The sequence below is a fragment of the Mustelus asterias genome, chromosome 13 (genome assembly GCF_964213995.1).
Source record: "Mustelus asterias chromosome 13, sMusAst1.hap1.1, whole genome shotgun sequence".
NCBI lineage: Eukaryota > Metazoa > Chordata > Chondrichthyes > Carcharhiniformes > Triakidae > Mustelus > Mustelus asterias.
Genome location: NC_135813.1, coordinates 63,638,191 through 63,657,154, shown reverse-complemented (window position 1 = coordinate 63,657,154; position 18,964 = coordinate 63,638,191). Strand labels below are relative to the sequence as shown.

The following is an 18,964-nucleotide window of genomic DNA, read 5'->3' as shown; positions in this document are numbered from 1 at the left end:
ACCACAGTCTGCTCTTGGTGGCAATGGGCTTGCAGTCGGGGGTGAGATTTTCAAACAGTGAGGGGAGGGGCGACTTTAAGGGTCGAGAGGCTGCAGGTGGTACGCGGTGGGCGATCTAAGAACTGCTGATTGCAAACGGAGAGCGGGGGAAAAGGCCCATTAAACTCCATGGTGACGCTCTTAAGGTAACACAGGAAATCTAGCCCCAGGAGTACGGCAGCGCAGAGTTGTGGCAGCACGAGGAGCCTGAAGTTTTTGTACACTGTGCCCCGTACAGTCAGGGTCGCCACGCAGTACTCGAGGACATCCACCGAGTGGGACTTTGAAGCCATGGAGATCGTTTGCTTCACTGGCAGTACTGAAAGGGCGTAGCGACTGTGGGGAACCATCGTTGGTTCCCACTGGATAGTACTGAGCCAGGGTCTGGCCAGTACTACATGTATGTACATATGTTGCTGTTGGGTTATGCTACTTGTTGCTGTTGGGGTTAGGGTGGGGTTGTTACACCTTTGTATTGTAGTGTTGTGGCACATCCCAGTCGGGCTCCGCCTCCTGGGAGAGGTATAAAGGTCCCTGCTCTGGCTGGGACCCCTCAGTCTGGGATCGTGTACATAATTGTTAGCTGCTTTGTTACAGCAAATAAAAGCCTTTATTTCCTGAGCATCAAGCCTCGTGTATGATAACGCGCATCAATTTTATTTGCTGTTGTTAAACTCTCGTTGAAGAAAAAAAAAGAGAGTATGGAGCAGATACTGAAGCCGGAACGCCTTACACTAGATCCACGTGCGGTGGGCGCCTCTAACACCTTCGACCACTGGCTGAAGTGTTTCGAAGATTACCTGGCAGCCTCCGCAGCGGTCACCACAGATGATGACAGACTCCGGGTCCTCCATGCGAGGGTAAGCGACACTGTCTACCTCGCGATCCGTGCGGCCACCGATTACACAAAGGCCCTCGAGCTTCTGAAGAAGCGTTATATCAAACCGCCCAACGAAATACACGCTCGTTACCTCTTAGCCACTCGACGATGGCAGTCTGGCGAAACGATGGAGGAATACGCAAACGAGCTCCTACAGCTAGCCAGGGGCTGTAACTGCAAAGCTGTGTCGGCTGAGCAGAGTATGAACGACCTCGCCCGAGATGCGTTTGTGGTGGGAGTCGGATCGTCGTACATTCGACTTAAGCTACTGGAGAAAGGTAACCTTGACCTTACCCAGGCAATCGAGCTAGCGGAGATGCTGGAGACGGCCTCCAAAAGCCTAGTATTGTATCCTGAAGACCACGTGGAGACAACGTGGCAGGAGCAGTCGCCAATCCCTCCTCGTCCCTCGGGTTCGAAATGCTGCGTAATGGCGTGCTCACACTCGGGCCAGACGACAGCAGCAGCCCCGGGCGGCCCGCGGTGCTGCTTCTGTGGGGGAGCGAAGCATACTCGGCAACGGTGTCCCGCTAAGGCTGTGTTGTGCTCCACCTGCGGTAAGAAGGGGCACTATTCGAAAGTGTGCCGATCTAAATCTAGGAACGGCAGCGCGGCCTGCGATTCTTCAGAGCCCAGTTCTTCGTCGTCGAAATCATCGAGGGGTTCGTCCACGTGCGAGGCCAGGACGGCGCCATTACGGTCGACGGAGTCGGAGGTGTGTGACCACCAGGGGTCACTGAGTTTGGCGCCATCACCCACGTGCGACCTATGGGAGCGGCCATGTTGGTCAGCACCGACCGCGAACGACCAGCAGGGGTCATCCTCGTCAATTTCAGCTGCCTGCAGTGGCGCTCATGAACCAACAGTGGCATCGATCATCCTGAACCAGGCCAAGCCTCATAGACTTGACAAATCTATGATGAACATCCAGGTAAATGACCACTTGATTTATTGTCTGTTTGACAGCGGGAGCACTGAGAGCTTTATCCACCCAGACACTGTGAAGCGGTGTGGACTCCGGATTCAACCTGCCAAACAGACAATTTCTATGGCATCGAGGTCCCGGTCTGTCACCGTGCTAGGGAGTTGCGTGGTAACTTTGACGGTGCAAGGCACAGTTTACGAGCGTTTCAAGCTCCTAGTGTTGCCATACCTTTGCGCGCCAATACTTCTCGGACTAAACTTCATGGTCCACTTGAGGAGTGTAACCCTACAGTACGGTGGGCCACTCCCTTCACAGTCAGTGGGAGAACAGCAGCCTCCAAATTGCCCAACGTGCCCCGCCTGTAGCCTCTCGACGCTGAAGATCACCACACCCTCCCTGTTCCAGAATCTTGTGCCAGGCTGCAAGCCCATTGTGACTAAAAGTAGGCGTCAGAGCGCTGAGGATCAGATCTTCATTCGATCTGAGGTTCAGCGGCTCCTCAAAGAAAGGATCATACAACCCAGCGCGAGTCCGTGGTTGTGGTGGTCAAGAGCGGGAACAAACCCCGGATGGTCATTGACTACAGTCAGACCATTAATCGATACACGCAGCTGGATGCGTATCCCCTCCCGCGCATATCTGATATGGTCAATCAGATTGCGCAGTACCGGATGTTCTCCACCATAGACCTCAAGTCTGCCTACCACCAACTCCCCATTCGCCCAGAGGACCGACAATACACAGCTTTTGAGGCGGATGGTCGCTTGTATCACTTTCTCAGGGTTCCCTTTGGTGTCACCAATGGGGTCTCGGTCTTCCAGCGTGCTATGGAACGAATGGTGGACCAGAACGGGCTGCGGGCTACCTTCCCGTACCTGGATAATGTCACCATCTGCGGCCATGACCAGCAGGACCACGACACGAATCTCCTGAATTTCCTACACACTGCATCTCGCCTGAACCTGACCTACAACAGGGAGAAGTGTGTGTTTCATATGCGCCGTTTAGCCATCCTAGGATACGTGGTGGAAAACGGGGTCATTGGCCCTGATCCAGACCGTATGCGCCCCCTTTCTGAACTTCCCTTGCCCACTAGTGCAAAAGCACTGAGAAGATGCTTAGGCTTCTTCTCTTATTATGCACAGTGGGTTCCCAATTACGCGGACAAAGCCCGTCCGCTCATTAAGTCCACTACTTTTCCCCTAACGCCAGAGGCCCAATTGGCCTTCGATAAATTAAAAGCCGACATCGCAAAAGCTACGATGCACGCTGTTGATGAGTCCATCCCCTTTCAGGTGGAGAGCGATGCATCTGATTTCGCCCTGGCCGCCACACTTAACCAGGCGGACAGGCCCGTCGCATTTTTTTCCCGCACCCTCCAAGGCCCCGAAATCCGGCATTCAGCGGTGGAAAAGGAGGCCCAGGCCATTGTGGAGGCCGTCAGGCACTGGCGCCATTACTTGGCGGAAAAACGGTTCACTCTGATCACGGACCAGCGGTCCGTGGCGTTCCATGTTTAATAACACGCAGAGGGGCAAGATCAAGAATGACAAGATCTTGTGGTGGAGAATTGAACTCTCCACCTATAACTATGACATCATGTATCGTCCAGGGAAACTCAATGAGCCCTCGGATGCCCTCTCGCGTGGAACATGCGCCAGTATACAGGAGGACCGTTTGCAGGCTCTCCATAATGACCTATGCCATCCTGGGGTCACTCAGCTCTACCACTTTATAAAAGCCCGCAATCTGCCCTACTCGGTGGAGGACGTCAGGTCCGTAACAAGAAGCTGTCGGGTTTGCGCGGAATGCAAACCGCACTTTTACCGACCTTGACCGGGTACATTTAGTCAAGGCCACTCGTCCCTTCGAAAGACTGAGTGTCGATTTTAAGGGCCCCTTCCCTCAACAGATCGGCATGTGTGCTTCCTCATCATCATTGACGAGTACTCTAGGTTCCCTTTTGTTGTTCCCTGCTCTGATACATCCGCTGCCACGGTTATCAAGGCATTCCGTGATCTCTTTACCCTGTTCGGGTACCCCGGCTACATTCACAGCGACAGGGGCTCGTCGTTCATGAGCGATGACTTGAGGCAATTCCTGCTCTCATACGGGATTGCCTCTAGTAGGACCACGAGCTACAACCCTAGGGGTAACGGACAGGTGGAACGTGAGAACGCTACAGTCTGGAAGGCTGTCTTACTGGCATTGAAGTCAAAAAGCCTTCCAGTCTCCCGTTGGCAAGAGGTGCTCCCTGATGCGCTCCATTCTATTCGCTCACTCCTGTGTACGGCAACCAATGCTACTCCCCATGAGAGGATGTTTTCATTCCCTCGGAAGTCTTCCTCGGGGACCTCATTACCGTCTTGGTTGACGTACTCAGGACCCGTCCTCCTGCGGCGACATGTAAGGGCCCGCAAGTCCGACCTGTTGGTCGAACAGGTCCATCTCCTCCACGCCAACCCTCGGTATGCCTATGTGGCATACCCTGACGGGCGAGAGGACACGGTCTCGATCCGAGACCTGGCGCCAGCAGGGGGCGTAGCAACCCCTGTCGCTCCCATACCCCCTGTTACAAACCCCTTAACTCTTGTTTCTCCCGCGGACATGGCCCTGCCAAATGCTCGCAACGCACGCAGGAATTGATCATCCTATCCTCCTGGCTGTTGTCTGCGAGTAGCCAGAAGATGTCTGGCGTAGATTACATTTGTCTGTTTGTTGTACTGGCCTTTTAAAAGTTCGATCGCATCCTCGTAAGTTTCAGCGTCTCTAATCATTGAGAATACTTGATCGCTTGCCCGGGCGTGGAGCACGTGTAGCTTGTCGGTTTCGGTTCGGACGACGGAGGAGGCGGTGGGGAAAGTTTCGAAACAGCGCAGCCAGTGATCGAAGCTGTTAGAGGCTCCTACAGCTTGAGGGTCCACTTCGAGTTTGTCGGGTTTCAGTATCTGCTCCATCCCAAAACTTTTGCTCATAAAATTGATGCACCATCAATCGAGCAAAGACTAGTTTGTATGCAAGAACAAATAGGCTTTTATTAGCAAAAGACTTGGAGCACACCCATGCTGATGAACTGGTCCAGAGACTGAGGCAGGGGGGTGGGGAGCAGTCGCCTTTATACCTGGACCGGGGGGGTGGAGCCCCGGGCGGGGCCGGCATGTCCAGACATGACACACACACAGGCAATAAGCTAACAGTGGTTTACCACAACCCCTCACACTGTAACCCCACAGCCCAGTGTCACCGAGTGAACACTGAGCACCCCCGACACTGCAATCCCACAGCCCAATACGACCCAGTGAACACTGAGCACCCCTCACACTGCAATCCCAGAGCCCAGTGTCACCCAGTGAACACTGAGCACCCCCCACACTGCAATCCCAGAGCCCAGTGTCACCCAGTGAACACTGAGCATCCCTCACACTGCAATCCCAGAGCCACCCACACTGGGTGACACTGGGCTCTGGGATTGCAGTGTGAGGGGTGCTCAATGTTCACTGGGTGACACTGGCTGTGGGATTGCAGTGTGAGGGGTGCTCAGTGTTCACTGGGTGACACTGGGCTGTGGGATTGCAGTGTGAGGGGTGCTCAATGTTCACTGGGTGACACTGGGCTGTGGGATTGCAGTGTGAGGGGTGCTCAGTGTTCACTGGGTGACACTGGGCTCTGGGATTGCAGTGTGAGGGGTGTTCAGTGTTCACTGGGTGACACTGGGCTCTGGGATTGCAGTGTGAGGGGTGCTCAGTGTTCACTGGGTGACACTGGGCAGTGGGATTCCAGTGTGGGGGGTGTTTAGTGTTCACTGGGTGACACATTGGCTCTGGGATTGCAGTGTGGGGGGTGCTCTGTGTTCACTGGGTGACACTGGGCTGTGGGATTGCAGTGTGGGGGGTGTTTAGTGTTCACTGGGCGACACTGGGCTGTGGGATTGCAGTGTGGGGGGTGCTCAGTGTTCACTGGGTGACACTGGGCTGTGGGATTGCAGTGTGGGGGGTGCTCTGTGTTCACTGGGTGACACTGGGCTGTGGGATTGCAGTGTGGGGGGTGTTTAGTGTTCACTGGGCGACACTGGGCTGTGGGATTGCAGTGTGGGGGGTGCTCTGTGTTCACTGGGTGACACTGGGCTGTGGGATTGCAGTGTGAGGGGTGCTCAGTGTTCACTGGGTGACACTTGGCTCTGGGATTGCAGTGTGGGGGGTGCTCTGTGTTCACTGGGTGACACTGGGCGACACTGGGCTCTGGGATTGCAGTGTGAGGGGTGCTCTGTGTTCACTGGGTGACACTGGGCGACACTGGGCTCTGGGATTGCAGTGTGAGGGGTGCTCAGTGTTCACTGGGTGACACTGGGCAGTGGGATTCCAGTGTGGGGGGTGTTTACTGTTCACTGGGTGGTATTGGGCAATCAGGGGCTGTGACTCCAGGCTGACACCCGGTAAATTTAGGTCAGTGCTGATCTGCTGCCAGTTAGTAGGACTGCCCAGTCCTCAGTGCGAGCTGGAGCCAGGCACTGAAATCTCCCAACCGTCCTGATGTCTGATCCAGTCAGCAAGTCTGTTCTGAAGGAATCTTTAGAAGGGGGTCCGGAGACGGATATTGAAAATGAAGTTCAGCCGCAGGAAGAAATGCCACGGAAATATATCTTTCTCACCATATTCTCCTGTCTCTGCCCATCTTATCCCATCAACATCGTGGCGTTCGTGTTTTCGATGATGGTGAGTTAAATGGGGAAGGAATCTGCGATAAGCAACAGTTATTAACCAGCATGAGCTTCTTTACATTGCCTGTTAAATACAAACTGTGTCATTCCTGTAATGATGTGGAGATGCCGGCGTTGGACTGGGGTAAACACAGTAAGAAGTTTAACAACACCAGGTTAAAGTCCAACAGATTTATTTGGTAGCAAAAGCCACACGGCTTTTGCTACCAAATAAACCTGTTGGACTTTAGCCTGGTGTTGTTAAACTCCTTACTGTCATTCCTGTAAAGCAGAGTTTAAAAGTTTTCACTTTGCAAACAGGAAAGTTTGATATCAGGACGGGAGATTGCTGTGATCTGTTGGTGTGAGTTTCACAGGCAGGAAGCCAGCTCCTGGAGTCTGGATTTAAGGTTTGGAGCACTCTGACTGCATGTGTTCAGGCAGCTGAGGACTCCCTCTCCTCTTGATCTGTTTAGTGTTCACCAACCAACCAACCATCAATAAAAGGCCACTGTCCACATTTCCCCGAAAATTCAACCCGACTAGTTTGTGCTGGCCTTGTCCAGGGAGCAGACCCATTCTAAAACTGTCTCACTCACTTATTCACCTCCCCTTTATTGCCAATTCCAAATAGCGGTCTCTGGAAGCTGTTAAAAGTCGATCAAGCGTCAGATCACGCCCAAGGTGCCTTATCTTGTCAGCTTGGATCTTGTTTGTCTCCCTTGTGGGGACCTTGAATTGGATTCAATTGGATTTTGAATTTGGTTTTTGGAGCAAGCAAGGAATGGAGTTGGGTTTGCCTGGTCCACTCTGAGCACTGGCTTTGTAACTTTAAGAATGGAGTAAAAATTAAAAAATTAAAATTCTGAAACATGTGCTAGTTAGGTGTACTGACCTGAACAGGCGCCGGAGTGTGGTGACTAGGGGATTTTCACAGTAACTTCATTGCAGTGTTAATGTAAGCCTACTTGTGACTAATAAATAAACTTTAACTTTAACTTTAAAAAAATCTTGTGGGAACCATGAATTGGATTCAGTTTGAATTGGATTTGGTTTTTGGAGCAAGCAAGGAGATGGGTTAAGTTCTCTCCCAGTCCGCTCGGTGCATTGGCTTTATAACTTTAAGAATGGAATTAAAAAGTTGACTGTATTAGTGTGGGACTGGAATAATATATAAAGACCTGCATCCATATTGTGCTTTTACCTCAGGAAGCCTCTACATGCTATAGGCAGTTTTAAAAAAATGAAATTTGAAACTACTTCAAGGTGTAGTCATTGTTGTGACAGTATGATGTTTCAGGTGAGGTGAAAGTGTCTCCTCCGGATATCAGGACCGTATTTGACCCGGATGTGTAATCAAGCAGCATGAGCAAACATTCAAACCATTGGGGTCAGGACTCACAACTGTTGTAGTCATACCTGGCACAGACAAGTTGGTTGTGGTGGTTGGGGATCAATCAATAAGGGCGGCACGGTAGCACAGTGGTTAGCACTGCTGCTTCACAGCTCCAGGGTCCCGGGTTCGATTCCCGGCTCAGGTCACTGTCTGTGTGGAGTTTGCACATTCTCCTCGTGTCTGCGTGGGTTTCCTCCGGGTGCTCCGGTTTCCTCCCACAGTCCAAAGATGTGCGGGTTAGGTTGATTGGCCAGGTTAAAAATTGTCCCTTAGAGTCCTGGGATGCAGAGGTTAGAGGGATTAGCGGGTAAAATATGTGGGGGTAGGGCCTGGGTGGGATTGTGGTCGGTGCAGACTCGATGGGCCGAATGGCCTCCTTCTGCACTGTAGGGTTTCTATGATTAAATCATCTCAGTTCCAGGACACCTCTGCAGGAGTTCCTCAGGGTAGTGTCCTCAGCCCAACCATCTTCAGCTTCTTCATCAATCACCTTCCCTCCATCATAAGGTCAGAAGTGGGGATGTTCGCTGATGACTGCGTAATGTTCAGTACCATTCGTGACTCCCCAGGTACTGGGGCAGTCCATGTGCAAATGCAGCGGCAACATTCAGGCTTGGGTTGCTAAATCGCAAATAACCTGGCACTTGTGTGGTGTGAATGTTATAACCTTCTCCAACAAGAGAGGATTGTCTTTTGACAATCAATGGCATTACCATTGCTGAATCCCCCACTATCAATATCCCGGGGTTACTATTGACCAGAAAGTTGGCTGGACCATCCATGTAGATCCTGTAGTTACAAGGGCAGGTCAGAGGCTGGGAATCCTGTAGAGAGTAACTCACCTCCTGACTCCACAAAGCCTGTCCACCGTCTACAAGGCACAAGTCAGGAGTGTGATGGAATACTCTCCACTTTTCTGGAGAGACTTTCCAGCTGCAACAACTCTCAGAAAACTCAACACGATCCAGGACAAATCAGCACATTTGATTGTCAGCTTATCCAGCATCTTAAACATTCACTCCCTCCACCACTGACACACACCAGCAGCAGTGTGAACCATCTACGAGATGCACTGCAGCAACTCACCAAGGCTCTTTCAATAGCACCTTCCAAACCTCAACCATCTAGCAGGACAAGGGCAGTAGGTGCAAGGAAACACCACCACCTGAAAGGTCCCTTCCAAGTCACTCAGCATCTTGATTTAGAAATATTCTGTTGTTCCTTCACTGTCGCTGGGTCAAAATCCTGGAACTTCCTCCCTAACAGCGCTGTGTGGATGTACCTGCATTACGGGAACTGCAACTGTTCCCAAGAGGATGACTCACCGCCACCTTCTTAGGGGCAATTAGGGATGGGCAATAAATGCTGGCTAGCCAACCAGCACATTGACGTCACATTCCACATCCTGTGAACAAGTAAGAAACAATTACAACAGCCGGATTGTACACAGCCGGGTTCCACACAAAAAAACATAAATGATCAGACATTTGGTGATGTCCATTAAAGGATAAACATTGGTCAGAACACCAAAACATCTCCCTTGATCTACTTCAAAAATTGCTATGTGATCTTTCACACCCAGCTGAGTGGTCAGGCAGTTTAGCGAACACGTCACCTGAACAACACTCTCAGCATTGATTGGAATGTCAGCCTATGCTTCAATTGCTGGAGTGGACTTGAATTCACAACCTTCTGGTACAGTGTCACAGTGGTTAGCACTGCTGCCTCACAGCGCCAGGGACCCGGGTTCAATTCCCAGCTTGGGTCACTGTCTGTGCGGAGTCTGCACGTTCTCCCTGTGTCTGCATGCGTTTCCTCCGGGTGCTCCGGTTTTCTCCCACAGTCCGAAAGACCTGCTGGTTAGGTGGATTGGCCATCCTAAATTCTCCCTCAGTGTTACCCAAACAGGTGCCGGAGTGTGGCGACTAGGGGATTTTCACAGTAACTTCATTGCAGTGTTAATGTAAGCCTTACTTGTGACACTAATAAATAAACTTTCTAACACAGAGTATAGAGCGCTACCACAGAGCTAAACCTGAGACAAAATATAGATGGTAGTCATGATGTGGAGATGCCGGCGTTGGATTGAGGTAAACACAGTAAGAAGTTTAACAACACCAGGTTAAAGCCCAACAGGTTTATTTGGTAGCAAAAGCCACACAAGCTTTCGGAGCTCTTAGCCCCTTCTTCAGGTGAGTGGGAATTCTGTTCACAAACAGAGCTTATAAAGACACAGACTCAATTTACATGAATAATGGTTGGAATGCGAATACTTACAACTAATCAAGTCTCGGGGATGTCCCGAGGCATGGTACATTGGGGAAACTATGCAGACGCTGTGACAACGGATGAATGAACACCGCTCGACAATCACCAGGCAAGACTGTTCTCTTCCTGTTGGGGAGCACTTCAGCGGTCACGGGCATTCGGCCTCTGATATTCGGGTAAGCGTTCTCCAAGGCGGCCTTCGCGACACACGACAACGCAGAGTCGCTGAGCAGAAACTGATAGCCAAGTTCCGCACACACGAGGACGGCCTCAACCGGGATATTGGGTTCATGTCACACTATTTGTAACTCCCACAGTTGCGTGGACCTGCAGAGTTTCACTGGCTGTCTTGTCTGGAGACAATACACATCTTTTTAGCCTGTCTTGATGCTCTCTCCACTCACATTGTTTCGTTTCTTAAAGGCTTGATTAGTTGTAAGTATTCGCATTCAAACCATTATTCATGATGCGCGTCAATAAGCACATGGAATCAAGGCTTCGGTATTGAAGGCTTTAATAAAGTAACAAGGGAACTACTAACACGAATACACCAGTTCAGACTGAAGGGGTCCTGCCGGAGCAGGGGGTCTTATACCCTGCCACCGGAGGCGGGACCCCACTGGAATGTGCCACGATAACTCTCATAACAGGTAAACACCCTAACCCAACAACATAGTACAACCCCCACAGTAATAACACCCTAGCCCAACAGTAACATGGTAACAAACCCCAGTGGTGAACCAACGATGGTTCACCACATTCACCCCTCCTTTAAGAACAAAAGGTGGCGGGGTGGACGAAAAACAGGTCATATAACAGACAATAACAGAAAAGTCACAGGATTCACAAGTCCAGACGGTCTGGAGGACCGCACCGACGCTGCGATCTCCTCAACACCGGTTGCGAAACCGGAGCAGGTGCCGATCTCTTCAACACCGGTTGCGAAAACGGAGCAGGTGCTTGTGGTGGCGCTCTTAAAGTAACGTCTGGCTGTCCCCTCAAGGACTCCCGGGCCGGCCGGCCCTGGTGAGGCGATGGTGCAGGGGATCCTGGAACGTTTGGTGGTAGTGGTGGTGGTGATGATGATGGTGGTGCCGATCTCCGAGTCTCAGGCAAGCTGTACATGGGAGTAAAAGTGTTATGCACTGGTCCCGGTGCTGACCGCGCCACGTCTGGGGAAGTAATGAGGAGTAGTGGATTTGTGACTGGGGGAATAGGAGCGACAGGGGTTGCTACGTCCCCTGCGGGCGCCAGGTCTCTAATGGAGACAGTGTCCTCTCGCCCGTCAGGATATGCCACATAGGCATACTGAGGGTTGGCGTGGAGGAGTTGGACCGGTTCGACCAAGGGGTCGGACTTGCGAGCCCTCACATGGCGCCGCAGAAGGACGGGTCCTGGGTACGTCAACCAGGCTGGCAATGAGGTCCCCGAGGACGACTTCCGAGGGAATGAGAACATCCTCTCGTGGGGAGTAGCATTGGTTGCCGTACACAGGAGGGAGCGGATAGCATGGAGCGCATTTGGAAGGACCTCCTGCCAACGGGAGACTGGAAGGCCCCTGGATTTCAGTGCCAGTAGGACAGCCTTCCAGACTGTAGCATTCTCCCTTTCCACCTGTCCGTTACCCCTAGGGTTGTAGCTCGTGGTTCTACTAGAGGCAATCCTGAATGAGAGCAGGAATTGCCTCAAGTCGTTGCTCATGAACGACGAGCCCCTGTCGCTATGAATGTAGCAGGGGTACCCGAACAGGGTAAAAAGTTCACTGAAAACTTTGATGACGGTGGCAGTTGACGTGTCCGCACAGGGGAAAACAAACGGAAACCGGGAATACTCGTCTATTATATTGAGAAAATAGACATTCCGGTCCGTTGAGGGAAGGGGGCCCTTAAAATCCACACTCAGCCTCTCAAAAGGGCGAGTGGCCTTGACCAATTGTGCCCGGTCTGGTCGATAAAAGTGTGGTTTGCATTCTGCGCAAATCCGACAGCTTCTAGTTACTGACCTGACATCCTCCACCGAGTAGGGCAGGTTGCGGGCTTTGATGAAGTGGTAGAGTCTGGTGACTCCAGGATGACACAGATCATTGTGGAGAGCCTTCAAGCGGTCCTCCTGCATGATGGCGCATGTTCCGCGCGAGAGGGCATCCGAGGGCTCATTGAGCTTCCCTGGACGATACATAATATCGTAATTATAGGTGGAGAGCTCAATTCTCCACCGCAAGATCTTATCGTTCTTGATCTTGCCCCTCTGCGTGTTACTGAACATAAACGCCACGGATCGTTGATCCGTGATCAGGGTGAACCGCTTACCTGCCAGGTAATGGCGCCAGTGTCTGACTGCCTCCACAATGGCCTGAGCCTCCTTTTCCACCGCTGAGTGCCGAATTTCTGGGCCTTGAAGGGTGCGGGAAAAGAACGCGACGGGCCTGCCTGCCTGGTTTAGTGTGGCGGCTAGGGCGAAGTCAGATGCATCACTCTCCACCTGGAAAGGGATGGATTCATCCACCGCGTGCATCGTGGCTTTCGAGATGTCGCTCTTCAAAACCTTGAAGGCCAATTGGGCCTCCGGCGTAAGTGGGAAGGTCGTGGACTTAATGAGCGGACGAGCTTTGTCCGCGTAGTTGGGGACCCACTGTGCATAATATGAAAAGAACCCGAGGCATCTCCTCAGTGCCTTCGTGCTAGCGGGCAAGGGAAGTTCAGTGAGTGGGCGCATACGGTCTGGATCAGGGCCAATGACCCCGTTTTCCACCACGTATCCGAGGATGGCTAACCTACGCGTACGGAATACGCACTTCTCCCTGTTATAGGTCAGATTCAGGCGAGATGCAGTGCGCAGAAAGTGTTGGAGATTCGTGTCGTGGTCCTGCTGGTCATGGCCGCAGATGGTGACGTTATCCAGGTACGGGAAGGTAGCCCGCAACCCGTTCTGGTCCACCATTCGGTCCATAGCACGCTGGAAGACCGAGACCCCATTGGTGACACCAAATGGAACCCTGAGGAATTGGTATAGACGACCATCCGCCTCAAAAGCCGTATATTGTCGGTCCTCTGGGCGGATGGGGAGTTGATGGTAGGCGGACTTAAGGTCTATGGTAGAAAACACTCGGTACTGCGCAATCTGATTGACCATATCAGAAATGCGCGGGAGAGGATACGCATCCAGCTGCGTGTATCTATTAATGGTCTGACTATAGTCGATGACCATCCGAGGTTTGTTCCCGCTTTTGACTACCACGACCTGCGCTCTCCACGGACTAGCACTGGCCTGTATGATCCCTTCCTTGAGGAGCCGCTGAACCTCAGATCTAATAAAGATCCGGTCCTCAGCGCTGTAACGCCTACTTTTAGTAGCGATGGGCTTGCAGCCAGGTACCAGATTTTTAAAAAGGGATGGTGTCGTGATCTTCAGGGTGGATAAATTGCACGCGGGGCGCTTTGGGCAATTTGGAGGCTGCGGCTGATTCCCTACTGCCAGTGAAGGGAGTGGCCCACCGTACTGTAGGATCACACTCTTCATGTGGACCATAAAGTTTAGTCCAAGGAGAATTGGCGCGCAAAGTTGAGGTAGCACAAGGAGCCTGTATTGCTCGTAAACTGTGCCCTGTACCTCAAGAGTTACCATACATCGTCCTTGGATCGGTACAGACCGGGACTGTGATGCCATGGAAATTGTCTGTTTGGCAGGGAGAACCCGGAGTCCACACCTTTTAGCAGTTTCAGGGTGTATGAAACTTTCGGTGCTCCCACTGTCAAACAGACAATTCACAGTTCTGCCACTAACCTTTACCTCCATCATAGAATGTTCCAGTCTGTAATGCCTGGTCTGATCCAGAGAGATCGACGCCACCGTTGGCCCCTGGGCGTCACTGCATGCTGCCGATGTGGATGCTGAGGACCCCTGCTGGTCGCTGCTGCATGCTGCCGATGTGGTTGCTGAGGACCCCTGCTGGTCGCTCCTAGTCGTCGTGGACCATGATGGCCGCCCCCATGGATCGCACGTGGGCGAGGGCGCCAAGCGCAGCGACTCCTGGTGGTCTTCCTCCTCCTCTGTCTGCCACGATGGCGCCGTCCTGAGATCGCACGTGGTCGGACCTCGTGGGTACTGCGACGCCGAAAGAGATGGTCTCCGTTCTGGAGGGTTACAAGCTGCACTGCCGTTTTTAGGTTTGGACCTGCAGACTTTGCCGTAGTGGCCTTTTTTACCGCACTGGCTGCAGATTGCCGTTCTTGCCGGACACTGTTGCCGTGGATGCTTGGCCCCTCCACAAAAATAGCATCGCTGGCCACCTGGAGCTGCCGCCGTCGTCGAATCGGTCTGGGAGCGCGGGTTCGTGGGGCGAGGAGGGAGCAGAGCTTGCTCCAACCACGTTGACTGCACGTGGTCCTCGGGGTACAGCGCCAAGCTCTTCGACGCCGCCTCCAACCTCACGGCCATCCCCATTGCCTGGGTCAAGTTGAGTTTCCCCTTTTCTAGCAATTTAAGCCTGATGTACGAGGACCCTACCCCTGCTACGAACGCGTCTCGGGCGAGGTCGTACATATACTGCTCGGCGGAGACGTCCTTACAGTCGCAACCCCTGGCAAGCTGCAGGAGCTCATTGGCATAATCCTCTATGGTTTCGCCCGACTGCCGACGTCGTGTAGCGAGGAGGTAACGAGCATGTATCTCGTTGGGTGGCATAATGTACCTATTCTTTAGGAGCTCGACGGCACCCTGGTAAGTGGGAGCTGCACGAATGGCTAGGTAAATCGTGTCGCTTACCCTCGCGTGGAGGACCTGGAGTCTATCACTGTCCGTAGTGATAGCTACCGAGGCTGCCAGGTAGTCCTCAAAGCACTTCCACCAATGGTCGAATGTGTTAGCTGCACCGACCGCACGTGGGTCCAGTGTCAGACGATCCGGTTTTAGGATCTGTTCCATACTCTCTGTTTTTTTTTTCTTCTTGTTGCACAGTTGTGAGTTTTCTGTTTACTTTATTAAATTGATGCGCGTCAATAAGCACATGGAATCAAGGCTTCGGTATTGAAGGCTTTAATAAAGTAACAAGGGAACTACTAACACGAATACACCAGTTCAGACTGAAGGGGTCCTGCCGGAGCAGGGGGTCTTATACCCTGCCACCGGAGGCGGGACCCCACTGGAATGTGCCACGATAACTCTCATAACAGGTAAACACCCTAACCCAACAACATAGTACAACCCCCACAGTAATAACACCCTAGCCCAACAGTAACATGGTAACAAACCCCAGTGGTGAACCAACGATGGTTCACCACAATTCATGTAAATTGAGTCTGTGTCTTTATAAGCTCTGTTTGTGAACAGAATTCCCACTCACCTGAAGAAGGGGCTAAGAGCTCCGAAAGCTTGTGTGGCTTTTGCTACCAAATAAACCTGTTGGACTTTAACCTGGTGTTGTTAAACTTCTTACAAAATATAGAGCCACACCAGGTAAGGATGAAAAGTGTCCCTTTCAGAATGGGCTTTTACAACAGTCTGACAGTCACTCTCACTGCTATCTGCATTTTTTTTCATTTCCAGAGTTTTTTAAAGACTGAATTCAAATTCTCAAATAACTAAAGTGGGATATGAATTTACATTGAATCTTCTGGACTGTTGAATTCTCAAATTCAAATTCTCAAATTACCCAGGTGGAATGTGAATTCACTTTGAATCTTTGAGATTATTAGTCTGGCAACATAACTAGTTATCATAAACTGAGGCACAAGTTGGTGAAAACCAGTTAACCAGTGCATCATCAGTGGGGTGCTGTGTGCTGCAAAGCTGTCAACTCAAGAATGGGATTACTGAAGCTGAACATCACCTGCAGTGACTTGATGAAAAAAGAGTGAACATATGTAGATACAATCGCCATACAATAGGGCGGCACGGTGGCACCGTGGTTGGCACTGCTGACTCACAGCGTCAAGGACCCGGGTTCAATTCCAGCCTCGGGTCACTGTCTGTGCAGAGTCTGCACATTCTCCCTGTGTCTGCGTGGGTTTCCTCCGGGTGCTCCGGTTTCCTCCCGCAGTCCGAAAGATGTGCTGGTTAGGTGCATTGGCCATGCTAAATTCTCAGTGTACCTGAACAGGCGCTGGAGTGTGGCGACTAGGGGATTTTCACAGTAACTTCATTGCAGTGTTAATGTAAGCCTACTTGTGACACTAATAAATACATAAACAAACTTTAAATAAAATAAATAAAAATACCAGCAGCAGTTTGCAGTACCGAAGCTCTGTGCTCTACTGGGTGCCTCGTATGGTTTCTGATATCTGCACAGGTCAGCTCGATATTACATCTCTCCATTCCAATCCAGCGAGTCTTTCCACCTTCAGTCACCTTTCCCAGACAGAAACAAGTCCGCAACCTCCCTGTGATTCTCATTATAACATCTCCAATCCTCCACCTCATTATAATCAGCCTCAGTGTTCCTCACTTTGCTTCCAGTTGAAGGTTTTGTCCGTCAGTTATTATCTTGCCCAATGGATTTTCACTACCTTTTGAACAGCTTCTGCCCACTTCAATGTTTAGTTTCCATCTGGGTACAACTTGGCTGAGCAGGAGTGATTTTTAGATATTCTCCTTTTTAACATCAGCAGGATTTTAGAGCAGATTAATAATACTCCATGACTGTGTGTATCTGAGTGTTATATACTCACATCTCCATTTGCACAAGTGCTGTTAGCCTGTATCTGACTCAGTGCTGTTTGTCTGTTCTGGAACCATCAAAACAGAAACTAGAAGCTGCAGAAGGCCATTCGGCCCTTCAAGCCTGCTCCACCATTCATTTTGACCATGGCTGATCATCGAATTCAATTTCCTGATCCCGCCTACTTCCATATCCCTTGATCCCTTTTGTCCCAAGAGCTATATCTAATTTCTTCTTGAAATCAGACAATGTTTTGGCCTCAGCTACTTTCTGTGGCAGTGAATTCCACACATTCACCACCCTCTGGGTGAAGAAATTTCTCCTCACCTCAGTCCTAAAAGGTTTACCCCTTATCCTCAAACTATGACCCCTAGTCCTGGACTCCCCCACCATTGGGAACATTCTTTCTGAATCTACCCTGCCTAACCCTGTTAGAATTTTATAAGTTTCTATGAGATCTCAGTGCCATGAGATCTCCCATGACTTTATCTGTTTGATTCAGTATTATTGACCTAGTTGTCAGACTGTATATTTACTCAGTGTTAGGCAGCAGCCTGTGTCTCTGTCTGCCTGACTTGGTGCTGTTCACCTGTCTCGTTCTGACTGTACTATCTGCTTGTGTCTCTGTCTGACTCAGATCTGCCTGTCGCTGACACATGCTGTCTGCTTGTGTCTTTGATTGGTGCAGTATTATCCGCCTGTGTCTGCCGGTGTGAATCATCGCTAACCACGGTGTCTCTGTCTGCCTGACTCAGTGCTGTGTTTTGTAGGTGGTTCCCAGCTATCCAATGTTATTGACAGGCTGCGTAGCTGCTAGGAGGCACAACTGATGCTGAAGCTGATGAATATTTCTGAACTTAAATTTTCTCTTTAATGTCCACTTATTTTTATTACTCGGTTTAGCTCAGTTGGCTGGACAGCTGGTTCGCGGGGGTTCAATTCCCGTACCGGCTGAGGTTCTTCATGAAGGTCCCGCTTTCTCAACCTTGCCCCACACCTGAGGTGTGGTGACCCTCAGGTTAAATCACCACCAGCCACCCCTCCCCCTCAAAGGGGAGAACAGCTTATGGTCATCTGGAACAATGGTGACTTTACCTTATCTATTTTCATTACTCTCTCTCCCAACCTTCTCGCACCCTGATGGTGCACATGTCAGACTTTTGTCTGTTTCTGGAGTTAATTATTCCCGGAACAGGTCACTAGTCTGTCGCCAAGGGCTCATAGCTTGAGGGGCATTACACAACACACACACACATAGATACACACACACACACATATATACACACACACATATATATACACACACCCACATTTACACACATATACACACACCCACGTATATACACACACGTACACACACACACAAACAAACTAAGGGGCAATTTATTGTCCCACATACTTGGACTGTGGGAGGAAACCGGAGCACCCGGAGGAAACCCACGCAGACACGGGGAGAACGTGCAAACTGCACACAGTGACCCAAAGCGGAATTGAACCTGGTTCCCCGGCGTTGTGAGGCAGCAGTGCTAACCACTGTGCCACCGCGCCGCCCATTTTTATTACCATAAGATGCTGATTAATACTCCAGTTTACAACACAAATTAGGAAATGCTAATTACATATTAACACTTGACATCCATTCCCTTTTTGGGTCCATGCACTTTCTCACAAGAAGTATGAGTTCCCTTGAAAGAATTATAGCATCATCGAATCATATGGCGCAGAAGAGGTCCTTCGGCCTATTTAGTCTGTGCTGACATGTGTGAAACACCTGACCTCCCACCTCACCCCATCTCCCAGCACTTGGCCCATACCTTGAATGTTATGATGTGCCAAGTGCTCATCCAGGTACTTTTTAAAGGATGTAAGGCGACCAGGCTCTACCACCCTCCCAGGCAGCACATTCCAAACCGTCACCACCCTCTGGGTAAAAAACATTTTCCTCACATCCCCCCTAAACCACCTGCCCCTCACCTTGAACCTACATCCTCTCATGACTGACCCTTCAACAAAGGGGAACAGCTGCTCCTTTTCCACTCTATCATTCCCCTCTTAATAGAGTGGGCACCTCAATCAGGTCAACCCTCAGTCTTCCCTGCTCCAAC

General features: G+C 51.0%; 1 protein-coding gene across 3 annotated transcripts in view; it reads left to right on the top strand.

Moving 5' to 3' along the window:
* Positions 1-6,092: 6,092 nt before the first annotated feature.
* LOC144502705 (transmembrane protein 233-like) overlaps positions 6,093-18,964 on the top strand; it is a 49,435-nt gene continuing 36,563 nt past the window's right edge. The window contains exon 1 of one of the 3 annotated variants that reach the window (XM_078226932.1): positions 6,093-6,556. In XM_078226932.1, the coding sequence (XP_078083058.1) occupies positions 6,374-6,556 (183 nt within the window). In that variant the 5' untranslated portion in view covers positions 6,093-6,373. The remainder of the gene's footprint in view (positions 6,557-18,964) is intronic. The other 2 variants (XM_078226931.1, XM_078226933.1) reach the window with 2 other exon arrangements.